This window comes from Aethalodelphis obliquidens, unplaced genomic scaffold (assembly GCF_003676395.1).
Source record: "Aethalodelphis obliquidens isolate GAN/ISIS:26980383/991018 unplaced genomic scaffold, ASM367639v1 scaffold57, whole genome shotgun sequence".
Taxonomy (NCBI): Eukaryota; Metazoa; Chordata; class Mammalia; order Artiodactyla; family Delphinidae; genus Aethalodelphis; species Aethalodelphis obliquidens.
The window spans coordinates 1,497,624-1,518,726 of record NW_020838001.1 but is presented as its reverse complement, the minus strand read 5'-3'; the positions used below and the strand labels follow the sequence as shown (position 1 = coordinate 1,518,726).

Below are 21,103 nucleotides of genomic sequence, written 5' to 3'. Positions count from 1 at the left end.
CAGCTGGGATTCTGGAGGAAGACTTCTGGGTGCTTGGGAAAACAAAGTGCAGGTGCAGCTGAGGGGTGAGAAAATGTCTGGAAGAGGAAGGTTTGTGGGTTTCAAATGTTGCTGTGAAGAGCTTCGCCCCCTGCGGTGGTGAGACTCAGAGCTGGCGGGCACCTCACTGCTGGAGATGGGACCCACGGCACCCAGCTGTAAGGGAGGGACGTGAGGCAGCCAAAGGTCTCTCTGCCTTAGGAAGAAAGGACTGTGGACGCTGGGCCAGCACGGTGGGGAGGGTATGAGAGGCTGTGTCCCTGAGGTCAGGGGAGGGAGGGCCCTCATGGCTGGAAAGAAGGGGAGGCTTCCTGGAGGAGGAGACATCCGACCCACCCAAGTGTCTATTGCCCCAAAGTTGGGCTGGTCTTGCCCCCTTTCTGAGTGGACTCTGGCATCTGGGGTGAGGGCCAGTGTCTTCCCCCTCCATGGAGCCCACTGGGCCCAGGATCACCCAGCATCATCCTGTCAGGTCCTTCTCCCCGTACCCATCCATCACCCTCAGTCCCGCCTCCAGGCCTTTGCCCAGGAAGCCCCTCCCCCCCCCCTTGGCCCAGCCCCTCAAGCTCAGCTCCAGTCCCCACACCCCTGGAATCTCCCCAGGGGGAAGATCATGGCTGAGAGCGGTGAGAACTCCTGTCCTGGGGGCAGGCAGGCTGCAGCAGGTGAGGGCTGTGCCGCGTGTTTTCAAGACTGGAGTGGGGAGCAGGCGGGGCACTGCCGGGGCACACGTCGCTTGTTAGGATTAAAGCCTGGTATGACCGCCGGGCTCGTCCGCTTGAAAAGGACACTGAGGCCAGGGGGAGGGGCAGCCCTGTGCCTCATGCCCACCTGGGTGCTTTTGTGCCCCCCTGGGTCCCCGACTGGAGTACAGGGGCTCAGCCACCCCCCACAAAGTCCTCAGGAATCAGAACCAATAAAAAAAATACACTTTACTGTGGACTTTGGGGTCTGCAGGGGCAGTGCAGCAGGTGCGCGGGGAACGGAGCAGGCAGAGTGCCAACCAGGTGCACGGGATATGGTGAAGCGGCCCCTCTGCTGGGCACCCAGCCCCTGGTCTCCTCCGACTGCCCCTGGGAGCCCCAGGACGCTCAGGGCGCTGCTGGGTCCCCGTCAATCCCAGAAAACTCTGGTTGAGTAGATGGAGAAGGAAGGGCAGCCCGCTGGACGAGCAGGCGTCCGGGGCTCTGGCCGCTCGCAGAGCCGCCAGTCGGGGCCCAACACCGCGAGCTGGGGGGCGGGGTGGGCAGAAGCCGCTGGCGCAGCTCAGCCGGAAGCGGCAGCACGAGGAAGGAGGGCGTGGGAGCCCACACTCCAGCCCTGAGCTCCTCCGCAGTTTTGTCTCTCTTCATTAAACATCCAAGGAACAGCGAGTTCACGGATGTGTTTTCTTCTCTGCCTTCCTGAAACACCCAGAATGGAGAAGTGGAGACCTGCCGCGAGGTTTCTGGGGAGTACCCGGCACTTGGGGAGCAGAGAAAGTTGGAGGGAAGAGGGATGAAGGAGCCAGGTCCCAGGCTAGAGCAGGGGACAGACAGCAGCAAAGCCAGTGGCCGGGGCTTGTCTGGGACGGGGCAGGTTTGCAGGGGTGTGCAGACGCGTGCACGTGCAGGGGCAGCGCACCGGCTCTGGAGGCCTGGAGCGCACGCCAGGCACTTGCTTTGGGAAGACACCAAGCAGTAATTGTGTGAAGCGTGGACACGACCGGCCATCCCACTGTCCTTGGGGGTGGCAGACTGGCTGGGGCCCCTGGGTTGTCCCTCCCGGGCTAGAGCGGGATTTGGGTGGCCACATTCCGGTTTGGGCAGCAGGGGCCTGTCCAGCCGCCCACCAGGCTGCATCAACTACCAGCGGACGCGCTGAGAGGCTGCCATGGCATTTAGGGTGGGCCGAAGACAAGCCAGGGCTCGTGCCTGCGGGGCAGCCGGGTGGAGGGTGGCGAGGCCCGGCTGTCCGCGAACCCAGGGCCTCGAGGGTGGTGGCAGTGGAGGGCTCTGCCCCTGCATCCCAGGTGCCTGTGGAGGCCGGCTCACTTCCAGCAGTGCTCCAGGGAGCTGGGGGGCTGCACCTTGAGCTTCTGTGGGCAGAGCAGCTTGGTAAAGGCCCGGCGGAAGCTGTAGTGGCACAGCGGGTAGAGGACAGGGTTGACGGCCGAGTTGGCCCACAGCAGCCAGAAGGACATCTCGTACCAGTAGTCGGGGACGCAGGGGCCGTGGCAGGCGGCCCGGGTGATCATGAGGAGTGTGTACGGGGCCCAGCAGAGCCCAAAGGTGCTCACAATGACGGCCAGCGACTTGGCCACCTTCTTGTCCCGCGAGAGCCGGAAGCGCTGGGCGATGCTCTGGGACACCATCTTCGTGCGCTTCTCCAAGGACGCCGAGGACACGGATGGCTTGGAGCCCCGCTTGAGTGAGCGCGGCCGCTCGGCGCCCCTCGCGGAGCTGCCAGAGCTGGAGGTGGGCGAGGCCGCGGCACCTCCCCCGCTGCCGCCCCCGAGGGCCGCATCCCCAGCCTCGGCCCCGGTGCCTGGGGCTGCCTCACCACCCCCCACCCCGCACCTGTGCAGCGGCACGGCCTCCCCACACCCCTTTTGCCAGCAATCCCAGCAGCTGGGCGCGGCCAGCGGCGGGGAGGGCTGGGCCTCGGGGGGAAGCTCCGAGGCCGCCGCCTCGCGTGCCCCGTCCAGCCGGACACGGGTGCGTCTCTGAATGTTCAGGTAGATGCTGAGGTTGAAGAAGGTGACGCTGAGGAAGGGCGTGAAGAACTCGAGGGTGGAGGCCGTGATGAGGAAGTACCAGTTGTAGAAGAACTCGGCGTAGCAGTGGCCCTCGGGGATGGAGCTGCCCCCCGACAGGTACTCCCAGCTGAGGATGGCGGGTCCGTAGAGCAGGAAGGCCAGTACCCACACCAGCACCATCTTCCTCACTGCCCGCCGCGTGTCGCCCTGCTGGGCCCGGTAGGAGACCTGCGGTGGGACACGCTGGGTCAGGAGGCAAGGGGACTGAGCCCAGGTCGGCCGCTGCCGCTCGCAGCTCCCAGCAGCCTCTGGGCCTCTGTGCACGCCTTCCCCGGCAGTGATGCTTTTCCCTTTTCCTCCCCTCGCCCCATGAATCCCGGGCAGGCTGAGGCCCTGTCACACTCTCCTATGGCCTCGGAACCTCCCCCAGAATCCTAACTTTGTGCCGGGCTGCCTGTCTGCCGTCACCCCATCAGCTGTGCGCTCCCCCGGGGGGCCACGTCACTGTCCGATCTACTGAGTACCTGCCGTGTGCCAGGCTCTCTGCTTGGCACCTTTCGATACCATCTTATTTAATCTTCACAACTGCTCCAGTATGATCCCCACTTTCATGATGGCTCAGGCAGGGCAGGAAAGAACACAGGTGGGTCGGCTCAAGGGGCAGAGCTGGCTCAAAACCCATGCACTCTGTCCCACTGCCTCCCTGGACTAGGACACATGTGGTCCCCAGCGGAGGGCCCCGGGGTGCCTGATGGAGCCTCAGGGAGAAAATGAGATTGCACTGGAGTGACCTCTGCTTCTGTGCCGCCAGCCCGGTGCCCACAGGACACCGACGTGGGAAGTCCAGGCAGCCCAGGGCCCCTAACTCATGGTGGCCACCACGCCCAGGGAAGCTCGTGGAGCCTGTCTTCCCGAGGCATGCACACCTGTGGGGAGGTACCACCAAGGGCCCCTGGCCCAGATCCTCCCTTAGTTCCAGGGACTTTGGACCTGCTCCAGGGCGGAGGCTGAAGGGACCCCCTTCCTTCGGGTCCACACTGTGCCTTCTGCCTGAACCAGGACCAGTCCTACTGGCAGCACATGGCTACCGAGTGGGCGGCTGGCCATAGAGTGCCCGATGTGTCAGGTGTGAGGCCAGTGGGGATCAAGCCCAGCCAGCACTGCCCACTCAGAAGTGGCCGTACCCCCTGCCGGGTGCGTCTCCTGGCCGCTCCTGACCACCCCTCCCCCTAGGAGTGAACATGGGCACCCACGTCCCAGACTCACGGCTCGGGTGACCGACAGGAAGCGGTCATAGCTGATGAGCACGATATTGAAGACAGAAGAGGTGCAGAGCAGGTAGTCCACCACCAGCCACAGCTTGCAGAGGCCCCGGCCAAAGGGCCAGCGGCCAGTCAGCACGTAGGGCACATACAGTGGGATGCAGAATGCCCCTGTGGGAGAGGAGGGCCGTGGTGGGCCGTGGCTGCGTGGGGGTCAGACCCCCCACCAGCCGAGAGACAGGCAGGACCTAGGGTCACTCGGTGGCCCTTCTGGGACCAGCAATCCTCCCTCCGCCTCATTCATAGGCACACTCTTCGCACTGCACCTGGCCTTCAACCCTTGCCCGGCCCCTAGTCCCACTGGGTCCCCTGGACTTGGGGGCAGGAGGAAGATCCAGGTGTGGGGACCGCTGGGAGCGACGAGCCCCAGAGCCTTGGTCTGGTCATCCCTGGACTTCTGCCCAGCCCTCCCAGTGCCCAGAGGAAGAAAGAACATTTCCTCCCTCTCTGGCCCCGCTGGATCCCAAGCTCCCATTCTGGCTCTTCCTCATCAGCTCAGAAACCGAGAAAACCTTTCTCCGGACTCAAAGGGCACTTGACTGCTGCCACGCGGGCGCCCACCGCCAACCCCGCTCTGAGCGTCTGGCAGACGCCTGTCTCAGCCCCAACAGGTGTCTGGTGCTCCGGCCCCCTCCTTGCGCCCCGCCCCACAGCCCGCAGCAGCGCACAGACACGTGAGAGCGCACTCCTCAGAGCCTCTCCCCCCAACCCCGCCTGCCTTCCCCATGGCCTCCTCCCCCAACGTGGCTCTAAAAATCTCCCCTCCATGTCCCCTTCCCCAAACCTCCCCCCCAGCGCCCTCCCCGTGTCCTGAGTCCTCTGCAGCCTTTGTTTAGCCACGGCGCAAGAGCCCCCGCTGCACCGCGGCCGCAGCGCCTTGCGCCTGGCCGAGCGCCCGCTGGCTAGGACCCCTTCCCCGGGGACATCCTTCCCCAGCCCGAGTCCCGCGGCCGGGGAAGCAAGGAACTTCGCCTGCGCCCACCTCCCCACGAGTCCCGGATGCCCCCTCCCCAGGCCGGACCCCTTAGCGGGGCGTGTCCCCGAGGCAAAGGCACCCTAGGTCCGCGTCCCAATCCCCGCTGGCCCGACCCGGCAGGGCGCCCCTGGGCTCGGGCGGGGGCTGGGGGCTTTACCCACGAGGAAGTCGGAGATGGCGAGGTTGAGCAGAAAGAAGTTGTTCTGCGTGCGGAGGCTCGAATCGGCCACGAAGGCGAGCATGACCAGCGCGTTGCCCAGCACCGTGGCCACGATGAGCAGCGCCATGAGCGCCGCCAGCACCGCGGTCCAGGCGGCGGAGAAGCCGCGCGCTCCGCCCGCCGCCGCCGCCGCCGCCTCGCCTGCCAGCGCCCCCGACGCGTTCAGCGGTCCGTCGGGCGGGGAGCGCTCCATGGCCCCGCCGGCTCACGCGGCGCCGGGGCGCAGGGCAGGGCGCGGATCGTCGGCCGGGCAGCCGGGAGGGATCCCGGCCCGGGAGCCTGGTCTTTGCGGGCTTTCGGCCCGACCGGGCTCCCCGGGGGGTACCCGGCGCATGGTCCGCGGGCGCCGAGACCGCGGCCGGGGCGGGCGGCGCCGAGGGGGCCCGGCCCGGAATCTGAGCCGAATCGGGCCAGCGGCACGACCGCTGCAGCACTAGCGGACCCGGAGCGGAGCTGGAGCCCGAGCCGCTGGCGGAGCGTCCGTGCGCCCCGAGTGCCGAGAGCAGCAGAGTGAGCCCCGGGCCCAGCCCGCTGCCCCACGCGCCCCGCTCAGCGCCCCCGCCATTGGCTGCCGCCCTCGCCCCGCCCCCGCCCCGCCCGGCGCCGGCAGCACCACGGACAGCGCCGCGTGCCCGCCGGGCAGCTGGAGCCCCGGCCCGAGTGTGCACGGCGGCTGGCGGGGAGCCCGGCACGGCGGGCGCCGGAGCTGGGGGCTCGCCTGCGTTCAACCTGCGCTCGCACACAGGAGCCAGCCTCTGGGCCGCGCGGCCTGCCCCGTGCCCTCGTCCCCGGTGACCCCTGGCCGGCCCTCGTCGGAAGCCGGGGCGCCTGTGGGGATCTGGAGTGCGGTTGAGGGGAAACACCTGCGCCCGCGTTCGGGGGAACTTGCCCCACGGGACCCCTCCTCGTTTCACGCTTCGGGCAAGCAGTTCTCGGAGAAAGGAACCTCCCGAGGAGAAAGGATAGGAGAGGTCTCCGATAGCCGTGCCCGAGCCAGGGGTTCGCTCCGCACCGCCGTATGCGTGGGACTCGACTCTGAATCTGAGTCTCCCCGTGGGCAGGACCCAACGCAGCGTCCAGGGTGACCTGCAAGGCGCAGACAGATGTGGAGTTACATAAGGGAAAATGGGGAACCAGCGGACCCAGCTGGGAGGGGAGCGTGCCCACCCTGGGCTCAGGCGGCCCTAGTTTGAAGGGAGAGCGACCATCTGCTCAGAACCCAGCCACGGGTCCCCCCCGGTGGACAGCGCAGTGGGGCGGTCAGTGCTTCAGGGACCGACGAGCCCACTGCGCTCGGGGCGCAGCCGGGGCGGCGCGCTGCGTTAGCGCCTGCGGGAGGCTTTGGGGGGAGGAGAGGCGGCGGGAGGGAGCGCCCCCTCCGCCCAGGCACAAGCGCTCAGATAGACTGGGTCAAGGACGAGACACACACAGCGAGACAGACAGACACGCCCACATGCAGACACACAGACTCCCACAGACCAGGGAAACAGTCGCCCAGCGTCAGGCTGGGGACCCACGAACGGCAGTTTGACGCGCACACATCAGACCCAGACAGCGAGGGAACAGCGCCTGAGGGAGAGGGAAGCAGCGGCGCTGCTCTGTCGCCAGCAGCGCACATCTGCCGAAGCCTCAAAGAGGAGAGAAAAGTGCGCGTCTGCGTGCGGGGGTGGGGGCTGCAGGGGGACCCCAGGCGCTGGCACACCGGCACCCGCACTTCCAGCAGCTTCTTGATCACGCTGGGACCCACCTCTCCCCCTAGCCCCGAGGTGCTTTAGAAACTTCGGGGAGTGAGGGAGGGGTGCTGGGTTCCCCTACCCCCTCCTCAGGGCTGATTGCAGGGAGGAGACCGCAGCCCCTCACCCCAGCCCCAGGGGATCCAGGGTTCTATGGCTTCTCGCGGCTTGCGCTGGGGGAGAGGTGTGGGGCTCCAGATCCCCCTCCCAGAAGCCCTCTCTGAGTCGCTGGCTGTACCCCTTCCACCAGCAAGCCCTGCTCCTCGTGCAGGCTCCCCCAGCTCCCCAACTTGCATGGTGGGCAGGGCTGTGCCAGGACCAGGCACCAGTTGGTGGTTAGATGAGCCAAGGTGGAGAGCTGCTGGAGTCCAGCATGGTGCCGCTGGGCCCCATTGCGCTCGCCAGCAGCTCCCTGCCGCCTGGACCCCGCCAGAGCCTGCTCCTCCACAGGCACCCCAAGGCCGGCTCTGGCCAGTCAGTGCTTCAAGGGCGCACCCCCACTCTATCCCAGGCCTCCAGAGATGGAGTTGGATGGGGAGTGGGGGGGCGCCTGGCTCTCTCCTCACTGGCTGGGAGCCCCCTCCCATCCTCAGTTCCGGTCCAGGGTAGAGGGAAGTCTGAGCAGAGGGCAGCCCCTTTAAAGTCTCAGTCAAGCTGGGGCCCGGTTGTCCTTGTGGCCTTTAGTGTTCGCGAGCTTTCCTTGGCAGTCTCTCACCCCACAGCAGCTAGAGCCGGGGATGCAGGGGATGGACTCAGTTCAGACCCTGGCACTTGGGTGACTTGGGAGAGTTACCAAATTTCTCTGAGTGTGGGGACCTTCCTCTTGAAATGGAGGCCATCAGGAGGAGAACCACAGCTGGCCCAGAGGTTTGAGGATGGCCATGGCCACGGGTGGCGAGCGCCCCCTGTTGGCACTTAACACCCATGACCTCATCAGCCCCCACCCCCACCCCGAATTCAGCATACAATGTGGGTAGGACCAGCAGCCTGCACAGAGCCCAGAAAGCTACCTGCCCAAGGTCACACGAGGCCAGAGGCCCCTCTCTTGATGGTTACACTCCTGGCGAAGCCCTGAGATCAAGGCCCCTGACCTTGCAAATATACTAACTCTTGGGGCTTTGACCTTGTCGGGACAGGAGCCTAGAGTCCCCTGGGCTGGGCCCAACTTGACTAAGGCAGTTTGGGGGGAATGAGGCAGGTCCCCACGTGACTGTCCACAGGGCATCTTGCCCTGAGGTCTCTGTCTCAAGGAGTGGGTATTCAGGCCCCAGGATGGCAGGGAACGCCCCAAGACCCTAGGAAAGGCTGGCTGAGCATTGGGGTACATGGGCCCCTATTCTCAGCTCACCTGGACACCCCCAAAGAGCGTGGCCTGGGGGCCGAGTTTCTCCATTTGTCAAAACAGCCAGCATTTGGGGTTCAAAATGTCCAGTCCCAGATCACGTAAGCCCTAGATTAGTGAAAACACCCCTCGCACAGGAAATAGCTCACCCACTGATTGATCAGTTGATTCGTTCATTCAGCCCCTAAGATCTGCAGGGGTGACAGCTGAGGAGGGCTGTAGGCTGGAGAGTGGAGGGGCCCCGAGACCCGCTGCAGCGGCGGGACCTCACCCACCTCCCTCCTGCCGCATGGAGCAGAGAACCTGCAGCACAGACGTGTGCTGCTCAGAGGCCCCTCCACAGGGAACTTGCTGGCAGGAGGACCAGTGACTGCCCCAGCTGAGAGCAGCCTCTTCCCGGGCATCTGGTCGGCCGCTGTCGTGTGGGACTCCTCTGTGTGCAGCGTCTGCTCTGGGGCCCCCGTGGGGGGCTGAGACTTTCCCGGGGGGCTCCCCCTTCCTACCTACCTTTTCCCTGCGCACATGTCAGGCCCACACTGCGGGCTGAACGCTCGTCACCTGCTCCCTTTGTCTTTCACAGATGTCCCCACCAACCTCTCGACCTTGGACCCTGTCTCCGCGTCTGCTCCCTGGGGGACCCAAGTTGACACAGGCTGCGTTCCGGTTCTGGAAGGATGGCCAGGGAGTCGAGCCAAGAGCTCCAGGAGGCAGCCAGGTGGAGATCTGGAGGGAGCAGCGTTCCAGGCAGAGGGGACCGCGGGAGCAAAGGACAAGGTGAGTGGGAGCGCGCGTGCGTCTGTGGCGGCCGTGGGGGCGGGGCGCGGGGAGGGCAGATGTGATGCCTCACGCCCTGTGCAGACGCTGAGGGAGGCCCGGGAGGGTTTTGAGACACAGTGAGACAGGCCTCCCTGCTTCAGGGCAGAACAATCTCCAGCAGGGCGAGGGCAGAGCCGAGAGGCCAGTGGGGAGGCTGATGCTAGGCTCCAGGCGAGGACGACGGTGGCAGTGGGGGAGGGGAGACCCGGGCAGATTCTGGGTCGAAGCCGACAGGAGCTGTGTGAGAGAAAGACGACGGGATCAGGGCTGACTCCAGGGTTTTGGCTCAAATGCCTCGAGGGTGGCATTGACACGAATGAGCTGGGGGTCTGTGGGAGGAGCAGGTTGGGGGACAAGGGGGTGCTCAGATTTGAGCATGTTGAGATAGATGATATGGCCCATTGGACCTCCTGGGGGAGAGGTCATCAGGCCCCCAGGCCCAGCCCTGGCGCTGGAGTCCGAGGCCTGGTCCAGGAGCAGCCCGCTCACCTCTTCTGGGTCTGGGGCCAGAGGGGCCCTGGGCTGGGGAGACGCAGCTGTGCATGCCGGCGTCTGAGCAGCAGGACGCTGTCCTGGTCGCCCGTGCTCATGGTCACGGTCATGGGGCAGCGGGCTCCGCCTCCAGCTGCCCCACTGAGCTGGGAAACCTCTCCTTCATCGGAGTGCCTGCCCTGCGCCGGCGCCCACGGAGCCCTACCCTGCTGCACGGGACGCGGCCCCCTAATGAGAAATAACGAGGGGAGTGGAGTGGAGCCGCTGTGGCCCTCTGCCCGGCGACTCTCCTGCTCTTATGGCCAAGGCACACTTGCTGGAGCGCTTGCCAGCATTCTGGCTCTGGTGCCGTGACACCTCTTTAGAGGAACCTCTGTTTGCCTTCTCCCTTTCTGCAAGAGCTCACTGGAATATGGGAATATGCAGTTTTTTCTTTTTTTGTTCCTTGTCCTTTTTTTTCTTTTCCTGGTGACATTCTGAGCCAGCTCCGGGTGCACTCTGATGAGCTCAGGGCCCGGGTGTGATCAGCACGTCTCCCAAGGTCACCGCTTTGGAATAAAAGCTGAGTCTGACTTCCCTGCCTTTAGAGACAAGGCTGAATTGGGCCCATGGCCCAGGTGGCAGGAAGGAGAGAGAGGACAGGAGAACCAGGGATGCAGTTGCTGTGGTCTGGCCTTAAATGACGAAAACCAACTCAAAAAAGCCTAAGGAAAGGAATGTTTATTGTTGCCCACGGCTGAAAAGTCCAGGAGGTGGGCTTCAGACACAGCTGCATCCAGGAGCTCAAAGAACAGCTTCTCCTTCCACCTGTCTTTTCCCTGCGTCCACCTCATTCCCGGAAGGGAGTGTCCCCCTAAGATCTCTTTCCTGAAGCTCCAGGCTGCTCTCCTATGCTCTTGTCCACTCCCCAGGAGGAAGACAGGGCTACCAACAGCACCCAAAATTAGCCGCCTTGGCCTGGCTTGGACAGTCATGGTGGCCAGCTGGGGCAGCTTTGCTTGAGCTTACAGCAATATGGTCAATGTCACTTGAACCCCAACCTGGGCAGTCGTCCCCTGTGGGTCCCGTGTACCTGTGCCGCTTCCCCTGGCAGTGCGTTTCTTTGTTGGCAGTGTCCAGGGAGCCCCTGCCTGGTCCTGGGGGGACAGCGGGCCTGGGCACTGAGAGCTCGGTTGGAGGTCCCCGAGATGAAGCTCACGGGTTGGGGGCAGGCGGGGCAGTGGGACTGGGGACTGCGGAGATGGCCTTCTTCCTGGGCATCTGTGTCTTCTGCTTCCTGGCTGCTGTGAGCACAGGGCCCAGCGTGAGAATGAGGGCGAGAGGGTGAGGGACGAGGGGCAGCTCTCCACACACCAGACACATCCGACCACAGAGCCTGGGCCGGAAGGTTCTGGAGTCCTCCCCAGCGGCGACCCGCAAGAAGGAAGCTGGCAGCCCTCCCTCCCGGCCTGCGCCCCCCCTCTCCTGGAGCCAGTGCTGCCAGCTTAGAGGCAAGGTCACCCCCATCCCACGGCCTGCGTCAGTGGCCCCCAGAAAAAAGAGCTCTGGGACCTTGGTGTCCACGTGGGGGGAGCGGAGAGACTCAGGTGCAGGGACTCAGAGGCTGGAGAGAGCACAGTTTGGAGAGCTGATGGGAGGGGGACTTGACCCTGGGTCTGAATTTCCTCACCTATTGTCCTTTCCTCCTAAGGATGGCGCCAGTGGAGATATTAACCACGAGAAAAGGGGCTCTCGGGAGGGGCTCTCTGCAGGAGGTCTGATCTAAGGGCGCGCGAACAGCTGCCGGGGAGGCGCAGGGGCAACTGGGGTGGGGGCCAGAGGTAATAAATGCTCTTCTCTAAGGAAAGAGGCACCCTCACCCCCAGAAGCTGCCTCTGCATGACTCAGGTGTGGTTCTGGATGTGCCCACTTCCCAGGTTGGCAGTTAGGTATCGATATTTGCCGAATGAATGAATGAAACTGCTTGCGTCTCTGCAGGTTCTCTCCATGCACTAAGAATGCATAAGCCAGGCTTCCCTGGCGGTCCAGTGTTAGGACTCCACACTTCCACTACAGGGGGCGCGGATTCGACCCCTGGTCAGGGAACTGAGATCCCTCATGCTGCGTGGTGCGGCTCCCCACCCAGAAAGAAAGCATAAGCCATGGAGAAGCAGGAAAGAAGGGTGAAGGTGGACCTTCGTCCAGGGTGCCTTCTCCAGAGCCCTGGGTGGGGCTAGGTGTCAGAAGGGCCCTCAAATCCAGCTATGGGGGGCTGGCCCCAGCCTGGGAACCTCCCTTGCATCCCCAAGAGTGTTTGGTGGGGTTTCCCGTGGCTGTGACCCAGCTGTGCCATGTGTCAGCAGGGCTGGGGACCTGAGCCAAGCTCAGACCATGAGTCCCGGCCAGGACTCTCCAGGGCCTGTGGACTAGACCCTGATCAGACCCTGGGTAGTAAGCATCAAACCCTCGGGGTTGTCGAGCCTGGCCATGGGTGGAGACAGGCTGCTCTGATGAGGGCCCAGCCTTGGGGCTCGTGGAAGTGGGTGAGGGGGGGAGCGTGGACCCGCATGTGTAAGCGGAGGAAGGGATGGTGCCCAGCTCTGCCCAGCCCGGGCCCAGGGTCCTCGTCTATGCTGCAGCTGCCCCCGCCCCCGGAGCTTCCTGCCATGGACTCGGCCCCTCAGCCTTTGCTGCAGGGTGACGGGTGGGGACTGAGCCATGCCTTTGTCTGCACTCCTGCTGGCCGTGGCTGGCTGCCATCCGCCAGCCCTTGGAGGCCCTGCCCCCCAGAGCCTGTCCGTGCTCTGCGCCCTGTGCCCAGCAGCGCCAGTGTCACAGCAGGTCAGAGCCCTTGTACGTCTGCCCTGTCTCGCCCTCCCTCAGGCCTCCTGTCCCCTGCTGGGCCCCTCTTGCGGTGGACAGGTCAGGTGGCCCTGGTGACAGTGCTGACGAGGCAGACGGGGCCTGGTGACCCCAGTCCATTGTTCAGACCCCAGGCCTGGGGTTGAGGCTGGGCGGGTGGGGATGGGGGCAGCACGCTCCCTACACGGGCCAGAGATGCCCTCCCCGTGGTTGGAGCAGCTGAGGTCACAGTGCGGGTAGGGTCGTCCGTCTGGGACAGGGGACAGGGGGACCGCTGGGCTGGGCATGCTGGCGGCCACCCTGGGGCTCTGACTCCTGTGCACGAGCTTCCTGTCTGGCTGCTGCCCTGCTCTGCTCGGGGGGTGAGGCTGAGAGGCCGACAGCCCCCTCCCCAGACCCCGTCAGGGTCCCCAAGGCCCCGTGCTGGCCCTGGAACCACAGCCCACCTCCCTCTCTTCCCAGCAAACACACCCCTGCCCCACGCCGCCCTCCCCTGCCAGCCCTCAGGGGTACTCCAGGTCTCCCGACCTGGCCTGTGCTGTTCTGTGCTGGGGTCCAGAGAGCGCGTGTGCATGTGTGTGCACGCATGTGCAGGCGTGTGTGCCATGCACGCACGGTACCAGCCCCGGGCAAACACGCAGGGCCCTCACCCTGCATGGGGCCCTGACCCCCTGCTTCGGGGGGTCGGAAGGAGGGGCCCACCCTGGGAGCTGCCTCCTGTGGGAGAGGCCAGGCCCCAGGGTTGCACCTCTGTTTACTCCCCGAGTCCCCCGGGACTCAGGCGGCTCCTTGGGGGGCCTGTGTCTGTCAGGAAAATAACGAAAGAGCTGACCGTCTCCGTGCTGGGGCACAGGGTCCAGTTGATGAAGACGTCCCCCGAGTTCTCGAGGAGGAAGGAGGGGGCCTGGGGCAACTCCCAAGGTGTGTCTGAGTGCACGTGTGTCTGCGTGTGCCGTTAAGTACATATGTGTGTGCCTGTGTGCACGTATGTGCATGTGTCTCTGCACATGTGTGTCTCTTGTGTGTTTTAGTGTGTCTATGTATGTGGGCCTGGCTGTGAGTCTTCGTGTGGGTGTGGGTGTGGCCGAGTGCGCGTGTGCATACTTGTGTGTCTGTGGGTGTGCTTCTGACCTGAGCCAGGGGTAGGGCTCCTGAAGGAAGCTAGGAAGCTGGCACTCGTCCTCCTTCCCACCATGTAGGGACAGGTCAGGTCACAGAGATGTCCCCTCCCTCCGCGGGTGGCCCTGACTGCAGGACCAGGTCCTGGGCCAGGGCTGGGGTCAAGGGATTGCTCTAGAGTAGCCCCCCTGCCCCCGGGCCGGGCACAGATCTCAGTCGCTCGGCCGCACACGCACACACACCTGGAAATCACAGCACGGAAACCAGTGCGCAGCCCCCAGGCCCGGGGGCGGGGGCGCGGCTGCGGGGCAGCGGGCTGGGGTCCCGGAGGAACACCTCCTGGGTCTTGCCCCGGGGACTGGGGGAGCTTTGCTTGGGAAGCCGTTTGCTTTTCTTAGGACACGCTGGCCAGGTGGTTGTGCTGGAAGACTGGCCTAGGGCCACAAGCAGAAAGTGGCAGTGCTGGGCTGTGACTAGGAACATGAAGTCCCTGCCCCCGGTCCCTGACCAGAGCCCTGCCTTCTGCAGGGGCACAGCGGGGCCGCCTGGGTTCTCCCATGGCCCTGGGTGTTGGTCACCCCAGTGAGACCCCTGCCCACTTCCCCATGTCCCTGCCAGACCTCAGTTTGGGTCCACCTTTTCCTGGCATTGCGTAATACTCTCACATTTTCTCAATTTGCTCAGCTGATTCATGCAGAGCTGGAAAGGTCACGTAACAAGTACCAAAGTTCACTGGAAGGTTCTTCAGTAGGAAGCCCTGATGGACAGAAGAAGGGCCCAGAGGCCTGTCCTGATAGGTAGCCGTCCTCCCCACACGTGGAGAAGGGGGCATGGAAATCTTGGCTCACCAGGGCATGTGTCTGACGGTTCACTGGTGGTGGACCTCCTTCAGGCATGGCTGGATCCAGGAGCCTGACTGCTCCTGTCAGAGCCTGTGTCTCCCAGCCCTGCTCTCCTCTCAGGCAGCCACTCCCCTTGGTGTGGCCCCTCCAGGCTGACAGCTGACAGCTCACAGCCCTGACAGCAGATGCAGGGGCTCTTGCCCAAGCCCGTGGCCTGACTGCTTATCTCAAAGTTGAGGCACTGATGTCCCAGGTTCCAGTCACGTGCGTGCCAGAGGTGGGGTCAGCCTGTGAGTGGGGGTCCCCACAGGAGGATTTGGGGCTGTTCCTACAAGACAGGGGTGGATGCCGTGCAGAGCAAGTGGATGCTTGTCACGGGGGGCCACGCCCGCGCCCTCCAAGGGCCCCACCACTGGGCAACCTGAGGCTCAGAGAGATGCTCTGTTAGCAAGTGGCAGAGCCTGGACTTGAGTGGGGCTGCAGGTTCCTCCCCCCCCATTCCACCCCCACCCACCTCCTGCTGGCCTCCAGGGGCGTTCACTGAGCACCTACTACGTGCTGATCGGCTAGGAGCCCAGAAGGCATGTCGTTCCTGAAGCCGGTGAGTGGGTGGAAGTGCCGGGCCAGCTCTGTCTCCAGCGGTGCCTCGGAGAGGACCAGCCCTGAGGGCCCGAGCCCCGGGCCGTGGGACTCCTGGGCAGACTGCCTTCCCTCGGTGGGGGCAGGGCTGGCCAAGTGCCCAGCACAAGGCCTCTTATCAGCCCCTTTGCCTCTTGCCCAGAAAAAACCTGGCCCATTGGCCCAGTCTTCCCCCTACCTGGAGGGGACGGAGCCATCCGGCCGGCTGTATGCATAGTCCGCGGCCCCGGAAGCGGAGAGGCAGCACCCCGTGGGCCCCGATTCCTGTGCTGACCCTTCCTCAGATGGCTACAGAATTGTGGGTCCCAGTGCAAGACAAAAATGTGGGCCCCTCCTCAGAAATTAAGAATTTCAAGATGGCAACAGCTGAGCAGTAAACCGAGCATGGAGCCCCACGCGACTGCAGGCTGCACTCCTGTCCCTGCCACTGTGGTCCCCTCTCACTCCCCAAGTGGGAGCCTCCAGGGCAGACCCCCCAACCCCGCTGTGACTGCCCGGCACAGATTGCTAGCTGCCCCCTCCTCTCCCCTTCCCTGCCTTCCTCTCCAGGGATGGGATGGGGGGAGCACGCCTATCCTCCAAAAGACCCCAAATGCCAGGCTCTCTCTTATGCAAGGCCCCCCACCCCCCTCCGCGGGAGCCAGCTCGCTTCTGCCCAGAATGGAGGTGAGGCCGCTGCCGCCAGCCCCTCCCCGCTGGCCCAGACCGCTCCCAGGGAGAGGAATGACTCACACTGCTTTGGGCCACCCCCATCCCTGCTCCCTGGGCATGTTTCAGCTTTGCCCCTTCCCACCCCCACGCCTGGCAGCTCCCCTGGCCAGGCCGGCAGCTCCGACAAGTTAAATTTAACGCGGCCCGAGCTGTCTTCCTCCCGTTCCCACCTGCCCCACTGGTCCCCTGCGCACAGATGCGCCCACACCCCTCCGCTGCACGTGAGCCCCTGGGAAGGGTGGGGAGAGAAGGACCTGCCTGCTTGGGGGTCCCCTGTGGCCTCCTGGACCCATATGCCTGCTCATGACAGCACCTGGAACCCAGCGCAGGGCCAGCAGTGCAGCAGGTGCTTGGCACTCAGGGCAGAGCCAGGAGGAGAGAAACCAAGCCTTCTGTCCAGGGACAGCGCTGAGGCTCCCGGCCTGGTACCACACTGGGCACACAGTAGGCACACAGGCCGTGAGCTGAGAGTGCTGCTCTGCGTCTGGCACTGCCCACGCCTCACTGGGTGTCTGCATCTCTGGGCCTGCCAGAGGACGCTGGGGGAGGCCTGGGGGGCCACAGTCAGGCCTAGCCACACATAATCTTCTTCCCTGGGCCCTCTGTTTTATTCAGGCTGGAAATGCACTCAGCTAAAATGCTACTGTTCCACTGAGAGTGGCATGGGATAAAGTTTTGGCTAGTGAGATGTGAGCAGAAGTGTCTGGTATATCTTCAGGGACAGATTCTCAAAGGGAGATGATTCACCTGGTGGGGCAGCACCTCCCAGCACCTCTGCTCTTGTTCTTTCCCTTACTCCTTCTTCCTGGTCAAATATGCATGTGATGGCTGGAGCACCAGCAGCCATCTTGGGTTGTGAGGTGACACTGAGGATGGACGCTAGTATTAGAAGAGTGATACAATAAGGTAGGAGCTGGGTACCCTGCCAACCCTGGACAGCCAGGGCTTGTGCCACGTGAGAAAGAAGGACATTTCTGTTTTGCTGACGCCTTTATTATTCTGGGTTTTTTCATGCATGCAGCTCTAACTAATCCTAAAAAGCAGGAAGCTAAGTGGGCCCAAATGTCCCCCAGGCAAGGTAGGAGGCCAATTCAGAGTCATACAAGACATTCCATAGGGAAAAGAAAAAGTTGTCCAGTTCCAATAAATCCTGGGTCTGCAGCAGGCCCTTCTATGTCTTGGAGGATCCCACATATACCAGAGTGGGAAGGGCCCTGAGAAGGGGGACACTTGTTGGCTTTGTTTAAACAGCATTCCCAAACCTGTTTGCCTGTGGAAGCCTTTCCTCTAGAAACACCTGATAGCAGCCAGAAAGGCCTTGGGATTCCACGGTACCTCATTTGGGAAAGTCTTCAGAGGGTGATTAGGGCATTTAGCTGAGACGATACACCTAAAGGTACTCAGCCCAGGGCTGGGCACACAGTAAGTGCTCAATAAATGCTAGGGCTGCTACTGAAGCTAGAAGCGGGGCCCATGTCAGTCAACTCCGAGCATGGAAGCCACCCCCCCCACAGCCCCTCATTCCTGCCTGTTCCAGGGCTGCAGCCCCCACCCTGCTCTTTCTCTCCGCTTCCGTGGGTCAGCTGGCTCCTGCGGTCCCTTCGCGGGGCAGAGTGGTCTCCTGGAGAGGCTATAGGGGGCTGGGGGCAGCGCGCCGCTGAGCTGGGTGGGATCCACCCGGGAAGAGCTGGTTTGCAAAGCTGCAGCAGTGAGGAAGGCGCGGGGTAAAAAGTTTGTAAGAGGAATACATTTTTTCTCTTTTGGCAGAATTTAACGGGTGCAGATTGCTCAGGTCCCAAAGCCATGGGGAAAAAAAAGAAAAAGCCCTTTGCCGCTGCTATTGATAACTTGTCTCTCTCACGTGGTGGGTTCAAAACTAAAAATACTCTTCTCCGACGGCAGGGAAGCTGAGCGCTGTCACGTTGCAGAGGAGACTTGAAAGCTGTGTGGGGAAGGCTCAGCTTGGGCCACGTGAGGGCCGGGGCCCCACCTCAGTGGCCAGCCACCGTCTGCCCACCCAGGTTGCATCCAGATAGAAGATTCCCCAGCATTCCACAGAAGGGAGCAGGGAAATGTCCTCTCCATGGACCAGGGAGGCGGCAGGGAGAGGAGTGAGCCTCGGGCCGGGCCTCCCCAGGGGCAAAGGCCAGGTCAGCAACACCGGGTACCCGGCATCCTTGGATGCCCAGCTCTGCTGCAACTCTGGCCGCACACTGAGATACAGAGACCCATCCAGGCTCAGAAACCTGCTGGGGAAGGAGGCGTGAAGCCGGGGGAAGACCAGTAGGCCGAGGGCAGGGCTGGTACCACACCGCTGGCCCGCTCCGCAGGGTGACCCTGGGCCAGCCCCTCTGTTCTCTGAGCCTCAGTTTCACCACTGAAGGGGGAGCAATAGTTTCTGCTGTGCCTTCTGATGTGATGGAAGGAAGGAGGGAGGCGCACGTGAATGTGCCTCCTGAGGGCAAAGTGAGGGTATGTGCTCCCGCGCGGCTGGGGCCTCCAGAGCCCAGGACTCCCGGCCTCGCGCCACAGGCTCAGCCGCTGCCCAGGGGGCTTGTGGGCCATGCTGTCACCTGATTCTGATTCAGAAGGAGTTGGGACAGGGAGGCTCAAGTCATCCTTGCCTGGGGTGGAGGGAAGGTCACAGGCAGACGTGACTGCCAGGTTGGCCTGATCTGGGAGCAGTTCTGGTGAGACCAGTCACCCCAAAAGTTATCTACTAGCCCAGCACTTCTCAAACTCTGAGAGTGCACACACGGATGGATCCCTGGGGTCCTGAACAGACTCTGGGGCCAAGCCAGGCCCGAGTTCTCAGGATGGAGGGGGACACTACGATGACCCGCCCCCTCCCGACCACGGGGCAGGGATCAGCTGATATCGTGGCCATGAGCCGCACATCCCCCTCCACTGGTCCCAGGAACACCTGGGCACCTATTTCAGATGCAGATCCTGGTCCGGGAGATATGGGCAGGGCTCTGCCTTTCTGACAAGCTCCTGGGCTGTGCCAGGCTGCTGGGTGGCAGGAATGCACTGGGTCTGGGCCACTTCCTCATTGCAGGTCCTGGGTGAGTTACTTCCCCTGCTGAGGCTTAGTTTGCTCATCTGTACAGTGGGAATGATGATACAGAGTGTTTATCTGATTGGCGGTTATAAACGTGAAACTGGATGAGGCATGCAAATCATGGGGCACTGGCTAACGTCAGCTGTCGTCACCATCGTCACCATTATTGCCTGGTCCCAAACCCTCTTTGTCTGCTTTTCTGCTCCCATCTTTCATCCCATTCCTGGAGAATTTTGCTGGACTTGGCCGCCTGACCTAGTGAAGGTCATGAAAAATGCTCCTGATTGGTCCCAAGGCACCCTCCTTCCAGCCTCTAACTGAAGGACAATTCCTGCCCAGTTCACAGGGACCAGGAAAGAGGAAGCAACAGCTGACCCTTGGAGCCCAGTTTATTGCATCTGGTTAAAGGGGACAAGCCGACATCCCAGCCACGGGACCCATCTGGGATCAGAGCCCACTCCTACCCCTCAGGCCAGGGCAGAGATGGCGGTGCTCAGCCCTCAGTGATCCGTGGGCAGGTGGGAGGCCCATTCATCCCACCTCTCCTCTGGCCTGAGCTCTCTGATGCTGCACTCACCCCTGGAGTTCATGGCCGAGAGCTGGGCTGGTGCATGGGGCTCAGAGTCCTAAGAGGCTTGTCAGAGTGAGGGACCTGCGCTGGACTCAGGCCAGGCGCACGAGGGAAGCCGTGGAGCATCTCCGTGGCAACCGGCCTTGTCCTTGTCCTGGCTTGGGAGACTGCACGCTGCACCCTTCCCTCTCCAGCCGGTGTCAGTTTTTTCACAGGTAACCATGGCAATGCCTTTGTTTCCGAGGCCTGGCCCCGCCTCCCTCCCGGCTTTTCTCTCCAACAGTGGCTGGGAGAGCTCCTTCTCAGTCCCTGCACGTCTCCGGGCTCCCGCTGACAGTGGGCCCACCAGTGAGCTGGGGCCAGACCCTGGCATGGGGATGACTGGCTTTCTGGGCCCAGAAATGCAGCCTGGGCCGCAGCCCTGCCGCACGTGCTTCTGCCCCGCTGTTTACAGGAGGCAGCTTCATCTGCACGGGGGCTGCAGAGGCAGCCGCAGTCCAGCCCCCCGCGCCCCCGCTGGCAATGAGGAAATGTTCTGAGGAGGGAGTGCAGAGGCCAACTGGGGCTAGCTTTGTGGAAGACGCGGTGAAGGGCAGGAACCTCAGAAAGCGCTACGTGATCAGGGGTGGTCTATCGGCACTCTTGTGGCTCCAGGGTCCCAGCGATTCTTTGGTACCACCTCCAACTGGCTTAAGCAGAAAGGAAAACGTGGCCACTCACATTACTGAAAAGTCTAGGATAGAGCTTGCTGAGGGTGCAGCTGGTTCCAGGAGACCCAGGGGTATTTGCTCTTGCTTTCCTCTGGGTTGGTTTCATTCCCAGGTGCCCCCTCCCCTAGTGGAGACATGGTGCCCATCAGTAGCCCCAGACTTATCGATGCATCTTTCTGTCACCTAGCCCAGCTCTGTGGAGGTCTGTGACCTCAGTTTTCCCTCTGGCCTGAGCTCTCTGACCCCCAGCAAAAGTCCCAGGACTGACCTTCACTGGCCAGGACAGGGTCACCTGCTCACCCCTGATCCAATCGCTGTGACTCTCAGCAGCCAGCCTGATCCATGTTACTCCACCCACCCCAAACCAGACCCAAGATTTAGATGGGATTGGGTGGGAGAAACCTGGTTTGCAAAGGAAAACCTTGGTACTCATAGGCTCAAAGAGGTTAGTTTACTTGCCCACGGCCATACAGCTGGTAAGGATGCAAGCTCGGGTCTGACTCCAGAGCTTCTGGGCTTAACCATGGCGTCACTACGGGTCAGTAAGAGCCCCCAAAGGTTTTAAACAAGGGAGTGAACGGTCAGGGATGCAGCCGGAGGGTACACTGGCGCCGGGTTTTGGTGAGTGGTGAAAGGCATGGCACGGAGGGTGGACGGTGGGAAGCCCTGAAAGATGCTTGAGCTGAGGAAGGCAGCTTTAGGAGGGTGACTCCCGCCTCCGCCCGTCCCCGGGGGTTGGGAGCGCCAGGCGCGGAGGACTCAGCGCGCCAGGTACCCGCGCCCCGGCCACCCGACTCGCTGTTTGTAAACTCAGCTCGTCCAGCCACGCCCCTTCCTCCCACCCGCCCGCCCCTTTCGGGTCAATATCTGCATATCCCCGCCTCCCCCTGCCTTGATTGGTTACCCGAGTCGTCATTCCTCCGCGTGGGCCG

At 63.1% G+C, this 21,103-nt stretch overlaps 1 protein-coding gene and 1 long non-coding RNA gene across 2 annotated transcripts; both read right to left on the bottom strand.

The window, feature by feature from the left end:
* Positions 1-1,178: 1,178 nt before the first annotated feature.
* On the bottom strand, positions 1,179-5,784 carry HRH3 (histamine receptor H3). Its single transcript, XM_027086830.1, has 3 exons — positions 5,232-5,784; positions 4,043-4,209; positions 1,179-3,004 (listed from the first exon to the last, which is right to left on the bottom strand). Exons 1-3 carry the CDS (start codon positions 5,485-5,487, stop codon positions 2,069-2,071), a joined length of 1,359 nt encoding a protein of 452 aa, XP_026942631.1. The 5' UTR covers positions 5,488-5,784; the 3' UTR covers positions 1,179-2,068.
* A 4,596-nt stretch (positions 5,785-10,380) lies between these two features.
* On the bottom strand, positions 10,381-15,683 carry LOC113609509 (uncharacterized). The gene is made up of 2 exons (XR_003428655.1): positions 14,486-15,683; positions 10,381-14,394 (listed from the first exon to the last, which is right to left on the bottom strand). It is a non-coding gene; the product is annotated as an uncharacterized LOC113609509 (long non-coding RNA).
* Between the last annotated feature and the right edge of the window lie 5,420 nt (positions 15,684-21,103).